This window comes from Ceratosolen solmsi, unplaced genomic scaffold (genome assembly GCF_000503995.2).
Source record: "Ceratosolen solmsi marchali unplaced genomic scaffold, CerSol_1.0 scaffold23, whole genome shotgun sequence".
Classification (NCBI taxonomy): Eukaryota; Metazoa; Arthropoda; class Insecta; order Hymenoptera; family Agaonidae; genus Ceratosolen; species Ceratosolen solmsi.
In genome coordinates, this window is record NW_011948430.1 from 1945855 (window position 1) to 1957512 (window position 11658).

The window sequence follows — 11658 nt, forward strand, 5'->3', positions numbered from 1 at the left end:
GACAAAGGTGGATGGAGTGGACAAATGGGGACGAACCGATCGAGGGTCGAAGTCGCGCCAACCGGGTCCGACAGACCATAGGCGCTCGGATGTACCTGGAGGAGATTCAGCGCGAGGATTGTCCCGAGGAGGGCCCTCATCTCGGTTGCTCGAGGTCCGACTGCAGAGGAGGTGGTGCGCGGCTCTCACATGTCGGGTTGTAACGCGCGTAGCTCGGGCCGAGCCGAGTTGACGGGGCCGACTGAGCATCGCCGGGCCCCGCGAGCCGCACTGGACGCCGCGACTCCTACGTCGAGGCTCGCCTTTCCCTTCCTCCACCTCCTCGCGCCTCTTTCTCTCGCCGGCGACGCCCCCACCGCCGACACCACAGCTCCTTATCGCCGATGCCTTTTTCCCCAGGGATTTCCTCGGCTTTACCCATCCGGTAACATCCGACAGCCACTGGGCCCTCCCTCCCACCGCCGCCTTCTCGAGCCGAACCGAGCCGAGCCGAGTCGAGCTACGAGGGGATGGGATCACCCTTACGCTGGTCCTCCCCACGGCTACACTCTTATAAATTCCCCGGCTAATGGAATCGTGGCGTGCGCTCCGCGTGCCCCACTCCACGATTGCCGACGATAATTCAGTGGCTATCGGCCCATCTCGACCTTAAATGCCCGATTTTTCAAATTAGTTCGATCGTATAAATTAGCCGCGCGTTCGCCAGTGACAACAAGTTATTTCTATTATTCGCGATATCGTTGATAAGCTCGCAAGGGGGCGAGAAGCACTGACGCGCATAACCATTGGCTCCCAGCGATGGTTTCTATTTTCGAGGCGCAGTTTCTTAAAGACGTGTGGGCCCGATATGCCAACTCCCAAGCGGCAAACACAGCATCGGCCGCTTTCATTTCCGAGTCAGAGATGAAAAATCCGTTCCCTTTCGAAGCCGATCATTGGCGCCATTTTCACGAGCTTTCGTTTGCCCACGACTTTTTATCACGCAACCCACTCCGCCCATCACCAAACCCAAACCCCAATCACGCATCCCAGTAGTCCAATATGGTCTTATTTAAAGAGAGAAAGCAAAACAAAGCCAACATATAAATAGAAAAAAGAGTAACCTTTAATGGGCCAAGAAAGTGGGTGATAATGAATTCGAAGAAGCGTTTGGCTGTCTGTCTGGCTGTTTGGCTGTTTGGCTGTTTGGCTGTTTGGCTGTCTGGTTGGCTGCCTATCGGGAAGTCGAGCTCGTCGTTAATAATCGTAGAGATGGGCCGTCGATTATCCACGTTTTGTCGATGTAAACGTAGCACACGGGAGGTGTGCGGACGCATGCTTCCCTTGACGGCCGTTTGACGGGTGTTGATTGGCGCTCGCGTGCGGCCCGATTAGGAGCGCTCAAAGGTAAACAAGAGCGCGCGAGGGTTCGGTGAACCGATTGGAAAAAGCGGCGTCGTTTAGCGGTCGATGCCGGTCACGGCCGAGTGCACAACGATGCAAACAAAGCCGTCGCTGCTCGCTTTCTCGCGCGTAGCTCAAGCGACCCCCGTTGCGGCTGTGAATTCGGCTGCCGATCGACCGATGTGTCGCTTTCGATTTCACGTCCCTCCCGCCGGGATAATCAATTTTCCGCGCAATGACGATCGGTGGCGAAAGCGACGCCGCCTCCGTGTGCCGATCGACACACGAATGATCGAGAGCCCGTGATTGCGCCGACGGAGCGCCCTCCCTCCGATTCTCCCGACGACTGTTTCTTTGTCCTTGACTAGTGGGCGACAGTACTGTGGTGGAGAGATGCGGTGGTTCGCGGAAGGGCTGACGGGGGCGGATACGAGTAGGAACAAACCGTATAAATATACGTGTAAAAAATATAACGGGGGTGGACAACGATGACGAATATCTATTTAATCGTAGTACTTGTAGATACTAAAGCCAATTGGGAGACAAAAGCAATGATAAATATTAGTCGTATAGAGTTTCGTCGATTTTTCAGGTCCGCCGATGCGCGCGAGTGATCGAATGGACTTTTATCTTGTTCGATCACCACATCGCACAGATAGTTTGTAAACTTTTAAAAAATAATGAATTTGTATTTTTTTTTCGATCGGTTTTACGTTCTTTTGATCTTTTATTTTGTTATTTGTTTAACCCTTCTTTGTTTTGTCCAGCTTTTGGCTTAGATTTTTGTTGAAAATGAATTTAAAATGTATTAATAGAGCATTATCTTTTGGATTCGCATCAAACTGCGTTGACGCTGAACTTCGTTCACTTCTCCCCTTGTCATTGGCTTTACAATTTCTTATTAATCCGATGAACATTAAATACTTCGTTAAATGATATAGATTTTTTTGCTTCGTTATTAATTTAAATGAAATATGAATAATAATAATAATAATAATGATAATAATAATAATAATGATAATGATAATGATAATGATACAAGTGGTGGCTTGAAATTCTATCTTAAAATAAAAAGAGATTACCGAATGTTTAATCGTACAACGAGTATAAACGCGAGAAACCTTTATAACTATGTTGCACGCACGAGATAAATGCATAAAGAAATTTCATAGAAAGACAATAAGGTTGCATGATATTAGTTGTATTGAGTATAGAGGGGAAAAAAAGAAAAAGATTTTCTTGCAAGATTCATCTAAAAACGGAATAATAAGTAAACTCGTCGTTTTTTTTTTTTTTTTTTTTTTTTTTTTCCCCCTAAAAAAAAAAAAGCGATTTCCATTTCCCAGATGAAATCTCGACTTCCTATTTCTGTATTGTCAAAATAGAACTTTTTATTTAAAAGTATATAGCAAAGTCACTTCACGCACGGGCTACTGTAATACTTAAGCAAATCTCGATTATAAATCTACAATAGTGGCCACGTTAATTGCACTCGTATTGTCTGAAAATTTATTAAATCTCGATTATTATGTATGTGAATGTCGTACTTATATAAGCGGTTAAGGAGTAAAATACACCAAAATGTTGCGTACCGGTAATCCGGTGGATGACAGGACAAGGTTTTTCCATTTCCTTGCGTTGACTGACACATTCGAGAAGAAACGAATGACAGCCGTTGCGACAATTTTCTATAAAATCTTAATGTACGCGTCGGCAAGATTGCGAAAATACTGTTTGTAAAAGTACATGTCTTGCTTTACATTGTAATGTCTTGAATAGTTTTAAATACTATTTTATGAATTAAGAGTAGGTTTTTGTGAAAAGCGTAATGCAATACTTGAATTACAATAGTGGATTCATGTTTTGTTGTTGTTGTTGTCTTTATATATATATATATATATATATATATATATATAGAGAGAGAGAGAGAGAGAGAGAGAGAGAGAGAGAGAGAGAGAGAAAGAATGAAAAGAAGAATTTTTCATAATATATGGCTGCATGATTAATAATATCAGATACGCCCATTACAAGACGTTATTTAGTGTAAGGAAATAGAAGAAACTAAAGTGAATTAAATATGAGATTGCGTACATTATACAAAAGGTATACAAAAGGGTATCGCAGGATATTGGATTAAATTTTATTATTACTTACGGTATTCTTGAGTACAGGTTCAACTTGGTTAAATCAAATATAAAAACTTTTTAAACTGAGACCCCGATTTAAACTCGAGAATTTTATAACTGAGATTAAGTCGTGAATAACTGATATTAAATGAAGTTATTTGTAATAAAAAGCTGATAATGCAAATGCGTAACTAAGTAATTTTAATACCTCGTAATTCTGAAGATTTAAAATAAAAATCAGTGTATAAGTAGCGATGTAGATAACATCTAATATTAACTTTAATGATATTTAGTATAAAACGTAATTGGTTGTTTAAAGTGTTTAAAGTACTCGTCGATATCGTTCTTTTCTTCTTTTTCTTTTTCTCGCTTCCTTTTTTTCCCCTTCAAAATAGCCTCAACGCATATACGTAGATTATAAGCGGCCAATACATATAGTCAAACGAGTGTCTAATGATAAAATTGATAAATATAATTTCTCCTTTATGTTATATTGTTATCGAAGCTCGAACATTTAAGCGAGAAGTTAAGTTAAAAATCCTCTGTATTACATAAGCAACGACCACTTCACTATTCATGCTAAGGAAATTAATTTTTTACTATTACGTAACACATATAGATACATATGAGATAAAAAGTACTTGATGTATTATTATGCATAATGAACTCCATAATTCAAAACACAGTGTTGCATGCCTAGATAATTTCACTTGCTCTGCATTAAATGCATTCGATGTAAATCATGCGAAATAAAATCGCCTTTATTCGCAATTTATGGAGGATTTTTAGTGTCAAGTGGAAGAGAGGAGGAGCCGCGCGTGGCGAGCCGAGAAAAGTCAGAGAGCCCAGCTGACGGCTTCGTTGAATGAATGGCAAAGATGGGCGACAAGAATGAAGAAGGAAATTATGAAATCGCGTGTGCCCGAAAGGAGCCCGAGCGCTTTAATAATGCAATACAACTGTCGCTATTGCGTACACGGGCTTCTGGGTAATTGGATGATCGCGTTTTGAAGCGTCGCTCGTCGCTCGTCGCTCATCGGCTCCTTTGCTCATCCGACTCGTCGTCACGTGCTCCTTAATACGGCTCTAGAGACCGTAGGCAAATTGTTGAGTCTCTTCCTTTGTCCGCAATTATGCAACGCACCAAGTTGCCTTTAAAAGGTTTGCGGTGTGTATATATTTTTTATCCGGGAGTCAATTTGAGGGGAAACGACGTCGTACGTGTTTCGTTGAGTGGAAAGGCTGATTGAACTTAGTCTCTTTCTATCTAAGTTATAGGCTACTCGAGAATTGTAAATCATCGTTGGCCATTCACGGTACGTACGCGATCTTTTTATCGCGCGCACATACCAACGATATAGTTCAGTGTTTTGTAAAATAATTTTAATCTTATAATTTACCATTAACGCAATGGATTTTATCGTGAATTATGTATGGCTTAGATAATGAGAGCCGACAGAATGAAACAACGAACGCTTGAAATGGGTCCACGAAGCACCGAAAATTACGCAGACGAGTAAAAGAAGATAAAACGAACGATGATATAAAGTTGAAGGTCTAATTGCGTTTAATTAAGCGATTGTTGCACTCAAAGTCCTCATCGAGATGAGGGATTACGAATGAGCAAAAAAAGTATGAAAGAAGGACAAAAATTAACAACCAGGAATGCATAGTTATATTTGGTAATAGAGAAAATTAAGAGAATATTATAACTATATTAAAAAAATAAAAAGTAAAAGAAAAAAAAATGTATTAAATTATTATGATTCAATGTCGAAATGCTAAAGGATAGTGATAAATGAAATGCTCGGCTATATTTTTTAGATAAAATTTATGTTAGGCAAAAGTATCCGATAAAGGAGAGATGCTGTGTAGCCTAGAAAACCGATTTTATAAGATATTTTAATATACGGTTATTATAATATTTGGTAATGAAGTGTGCAGAAAAAAATTAAAAATCCAAAATCAAAGAAATGAAAAAATTTCTTAAATTTATAAGATTATATAAGAGTTTTGGGCTCCCATTGAGTCGATGTATCATTGTAATTCGGCAATTCGGCGATGATAGTAACTTTCTAAAAATTTTTGCCTATAAAATATTACCAAGAATCAGTTTACACGCATGCACGCGCACAAACATACCCACCCACCCAGGCACACACGCACGCACGCACGCACACACGCGCGCGCACACACACACATGTAGATATAGAATGTTACAAAGTTAACTGGTTCAATGTCACTTTTACTCGACAACTTCCTTGCACCTCTGTGAACTTTTTTTTTCTTTCTGTTCTTTTTACACATTTGTCTTACATTCGCACATTTAATGATAAAGAAGTCCTTAATATTTGGCAAGAACAATTGCATTAGAGTCTTAGTGAAAGTAACGTTAAATAAGAATATATTCGAGGAGGAATAAAAATTTAAGGGATTCGACGAGCAGAACCGTTCGACCTTCGCCAATAAATAAGAAAAATGAGCGAATTCTATAGTAATGACGAGGAAACGTTGGTAATCCACTTACACTACATCCAGAGTGAAAGTTCATTTTTAAAGAATGTAGAGGAGGTCCAAGAACTCATTTAAATATCGCACGATACACGCTTGCCCACCGAAATGCACAAGTCATTGCCCTCAACACGAACGCTTAGTGTATCGCCTTATGAGGAGGAGGAGAAGATGGAGGATGGGGGGGGGGCAGAAGGAGGAGATTCGAGGAGAGCAACGGCAGCAGCAGCAGCAGCAGCAGCAGCAGCAGCAGCAACAATACGGCTGACCCATTGAAATGTATCTAAGGCCAAGAAAATCTCGATTCGAGTGGGGATAGGGAAAGGCACGCGCCGTGAATCTGAATTTCCTAAAGTCTTTCCGAGTGTTGTTAATGCCAATTTCGCTCTCAATTTCCAGATGTGCGAAAAGTCTTTGCTCTTTGTCCTACCCTGAGTACTTGGCAGTCACGTAGACCCATGGCGCGTGGGTTCAACGAGGTCGCCGCACCTATTGGAATATCAATGAAAACGCCGTAATCGCGAAACTCCCGCGATGCCAAGATAAGGAACCAGGCTTTTGCTCGTTTTTTTCGTGTATTTTTTATTCTTTTCTTCTTTTTTTTTTTTTTTTTCATAACGGTCGCCGAGCAATTTCGCCAAGTACAAGTTCCGCGCTTCCTTAATTTGCGACATTTCACGGCTCGCGCGTGGGCTGTGTATTAAGTGTATCCGTGGAACGGTCCGAGATGCCGGCTACGTACTTTCTTTGAGTTTAGGATTTGGGGAACCGTGTGGCGTAGTGTTGAGGGGCATTATCAACTGACGAAGAGTATCGCGCGGAGTTATGGTAATGTCGTAATGGGATCGGAAAGCATTGGGAATCGAGCCTGTTTATCATGACTGATCGTTAATATTTTTAATGCGGAAAAGTCGAAAAAAGTGTAAAGCTCTCGGGCCCGCGTATACTGTACGTCATAAATTATTAAAGTATTGTAGCCAATATCGATTACGTTCCACCCCCATTGTTTCGGCCCATCAACACAACAATATCAATGAAAGTGCGCACTATATATGGTTATATATGACTACCGGGGAGTTATCGCTTGTGAATAAATTTCATTAGCATTGGCGAATAAACGCCCATCCACCTCTATTCCCATAAATTTGTATTATATTATGCCTGCGTGTGCGTGTGCGTGCGCGTGTGCGTGCGCGTGTGTTGGTAAGTGGACGAATGACGCGTTAATAATCATAGCCTGGGTGGCGCTCTGACCGAGTCCACTTAAACATTGACTTTGCAAATTCCAATGAAGGCTAAGACATCATTTGAATTCGGAATTGTCTTTCCCGACTACTTATCGTGCAGAATTACTTTGTCCAATAAATTTCGTCCGCTACGGCAGAAGGCTTTACAACTCATGAAATATTTACGCACCGAATTTATCAACATAACGGCAAGTTATTTACGATATTCATGCGAACATTGTCCGTATTTAAGTGCTTCGATCTCTAGTCGAGAACGACGCACTGAAAATATCGATTACTAACGAGCGCTGGTAATTTCATTTTAGATAAACAAATCATTGCGCATTAATGAAATTTATGTTCATCGACGTTGAGAATCGCCGATACATCGATGTGCACGCCAATCTATAATCTTTTGTTATGCCTGCTGTGGCGCATTTGGCTATCCTATAAACGAGGGCCCAGTGATGCTTTGGGGTCCATTCGGGCGCACGCGTTCGAACACGGGCCCAAGTGTCATTTCCGATTCGTCTAGAAGGCGCGCGTCACCGCAATATCCTTCCGCGATGAATAGCGAGAAGCTCGTGCGCCATTGTCTCGGATTCAGCAATCGAACGAGTTATTTTATAAGAATTTTCCGTCGTCGTCGCAGCGTTCCCCTTTGTCCTCGCAGGCGCGTGGCCCTCGGCACGACAATGCAACATTTCCACGGAAAATATTTCCCGCGCCGGAGCCCGGGCGATTCGTGTCAGGGATGCCGGTCGCGTCATTGCTCGGATGCGTAACGATACCGCCAGCAAAATTATGGCAGATTTACGAAGAAAAATCTTACGGATTCAAAGATCTCCCATGCGAATTTAATTCGGTGTTTGGCTTACATTGTTTATAGCCACGTGTGCGAATTGTTGATTTCGTGTTGTCCACGGGCCAATCGACCCGATGGCCGTTACATAAGAATGACCGTTTGAATGAAAATTAATTGTTTCATTAATTGTTTGGGTGTAGGACAATCGCTAATGTAGTAACGTCAAGTTGATTGAATAAAAAAAAAAAATAAAAGAAAAAAAAAAAGAAAAAAATAAAAAAGAAAAGGACGAGCTAGCAATGCTTTTATGTCTTGTGTCGTTATGCTCGCGCAACAATATCCCCCCATGCCGGACTTAATTTCATCTCCGATGCACAACATTTTGCATTAATAGCAATTTGCCATAAATAAGAATATCAAGAAATTTAATATATTACTTAACCGAGTGAATATTTAATCGAAAGCAAATTCTTGAACAAGAAGAGTGAAAAAGAACAAAACTTATACTGTAGCTGAATAAAATTTAAAGGTATAATAAATTTAGGCGTACTTTCAATTTAAACGGTATTTATGTTCTATATTTAATTTATAAGCATATGCGCTACAAATTACAAAATATGAGCATGTACGAAGGGGAGATGGGATGATCGGTTTTCTGTTTTATAGTGCGGCACAAAGAATGCGGGTTTCTTGAGACGAGAGATATTCTTAACGAGATAAGCGAAAGTTTCCTCGTACACGCGATTTATAATTGTAATTTGCCATTTTTCCCAATGCTAATAATGTTCTTTTATTTTAAATTCGAGTTCCGCTCTAATTATTTATATTTGCAATAATTTCGAGATATTGAATTAAAAATTTCGCTCGCCAAGGCATGTTATTCGATGTTCAATAAAGTTAATGGGAAATAGATTGATACGGGGTGGTGCGGGAAAGGCTGGCTAATATTAAGGACGACTCGTGTCACATTAAAACAAGATGATATATATCACGAGCGCGCGCTATCTAAATATATGAATATTTGTCTTGCAAATTAATAATTTCATCGTTAAAAGACTTTCGTTGCTCGATGAATAAAAGGATAATCTCGGGCGCGAGTTAATAAATCGATCGAATTCGCTGCGCAATAGAGGAGAAAAGAGCCGGGGCCTTCTTTCATTTATTCATTACAGTATTGACAAGGACGTGTCGTCGTTAAAATCAAAATATAAGAGAAAACGGCATTCCGTGGCACATTTGAGGCCATCGTAAATGAAAAAACAAACAGACAGGACGACGAGAGTGAATGGACTGCGAAAATAGCGAGGATGAGCGAGATAAGGGGAGAGCATTGAACTATGGGAATCGTTGTAGTTCCTTCGTTAATGGAAACGAAACGCCTTGCGTTATTTTTTTCAAGAGCTAGAGCAATCGCTTGCTCATTCGACTATGTTGACCACGGACCTTTTTCCATTTGCCGTGGATAAGTTTTTTCACGCCAAATATTAATTGCCACGTGTCGGTTTACATTGGGAAAAGGCAACGATTCATGCATTTCAAACTTTCATTGATTGGGGGTGAAACGCAAAGATCGGTAGGATGCGTTTGCTCATTATGAATAATCTCTCTCGTTAATGATCCGTGATGCTGAATGTGGACAGATAATAATTAATTAAGATAATACAGCGGATACGGATACGTGTAATAGTCAATTATTTGAAAAAGCAATGAAATTTCTATGATATTCATTTTAATGGCTGCGAAATAGCCATTATCTAGTTTCCCTTTTTCATTATAATGATTTAAACAACAAAAGGGAAGCGAAGGTTTTTCTATTTTTTTAACGTAGTTACTTTTTTTTTTTTTTTTTTTTTTTTTTTTTTTTTTTTTTTTTTTTTTTTTTTTTTTTTTTTTTTCCCAATTTTTTTTTTTTTTTTTTTTTGCCAAATCTCATATGCGTATGCATTAACGAGCGAGTATGCTCGTGTTTTCTGACGTGTGTTTAAATGTGAAACAAAAAGAAGAGGAAGAGCACATATAAACAAAAAATGTAGATTTTAAAATTTTCATAAGACACCAGAATTATTGTAAAAATTCAAATAACAATGTAATGATGATGGATTCTCTAAATTTCTATCTATCCTCAAATGAAAATTGTCATCAATCGAAATGTCTTTTACTCCGCAATACATAACTCGATGGGCTATCGCGGATGATCGATTTTGCCTTTTGAATTATGCGAGTCGATAGGAAACGTTAGAGTGATAATCACGAGGAAGAGTCGTGCATTATGTCGCGATTACGCACTGCATATACCGAAGGAACAGCGTCGTATAGATAAATTAGCGGACGAAAGATGGGAGCGGGAAAAGCTATTCGAGATACGCGTAGTACTCGGCTAAAAAGAAAGTATTTAATGAAAACTCGGTGACTTAAGTGTTAAGTCATGACGCTTAACAAATACCTCGAGCCGTTTGATTAAAATACTTTCATTTTCAGTATAGTGTCGTACCGAGACTGTAATTAATACGGATACCTGACTTTGAAAAGTTTCTTACGCCCAGCCGCGTGACAGCCGTAACAAGAATATTCCCCAGCCCCGTGACAACTCTCGCTTTAAAATTTCCACGACGCACCACTAACGATAGGCCAAGAAAATTTGCGAAAAACCGAAGCTCGCCATATAATTCTCATATTATTAAAATGTGCTTAAAGCCGACAAACTTGAGCGTAATTTCATCACGTCATATCGAGAAATAGACGGAATATAGGAAATTCAAGGAAATTTATGAAATTTACGAAATTCACGTAATTCGCCTCTCCTGTCTTGCCACTCGAGCTGAGTCCGCGATTCACGTGCGCACTATTCGAGCTGAGAAAATCGAACGATCGATTAATTAGGGCCTAGATTAATTAACGACACGGCTGTATTCGTTAACCAGCCGAGTATACGCAACTTCAAGCCGCAACGTCTGCCGCAAACAACCCGCGCAAGCGGTCCAGTCGACTGTTTGGACTGTCGCAGTCGTCGAATAAAGGACGGGATGCCGTGCGCACCCGAATGTCACTCACCAGGAGTCCGAGGATCGCCAGGCCCATGGTCCACCGGCTGGAGGTTCGCGATCACGCGCCAAAACTCGTCTACTGGCGGCTCGAGTCCGGCCCGGATTATCGGCCGGCCGGGCCGCCAACGCCTACCAGTCCAAGTGGGAAGACCGGGCAGCGGCTCTTTTTCCTCCTTTATCCAACAGTGGCCTTTATCCAGCCTCCGCGCGAGCTTATCGAAGGGCCTCGCTCCGCATTTTCCCTTTCGCCGTAAAACGAGGGCCGACGCGTACTCGACCGGAGTTCGCGAGTCGAATGCAACGCGATTCGTCGTTAGTAAAGCAAAAGCCACTCTGCTTTAGGCTCGCCGAACAAACAGGCCTTAACGAATCTCTCCTTTTATAGATTCTGATAGCTTAATGTGATGACATTTCAAACCCGCCCCCGCCCCACCAGCTCACTAACTACTCTCTCTCTCTCTCTCTCTCTCTCTCTCTCTCTCTCTCTCTATCTCTATCTATATATATCTCTCTCTCTCTCTCTATCTCTATCTATATCTCTGTCTGTCTGTCTGTCTGTCTGT

General features: G+C 41.1%; 1 protein-coding gene across 1 annotated transcript in view; it reads right to left on the reverse strand.

Moving 5' to 3' along the window:
* LOC105364097 (uncharacterized) overlaps positions 1-11129 on the reverse strand; it is a 45658-nt gene extending 34529 nt beyond the window's left edge. The window contains exon 1 of the mRNA XM_011501959.1: positions 11103-11129. Within this exon, the coding sequence (XP_011500261.1) occupies positions 11103-11129 (27 nt within the window). The remainder of the gene's footprint in view (positions 1-11102) is intronic.
* Between the last annotated feature and the right edge of the window lie 529 nt (positions 11130-11658).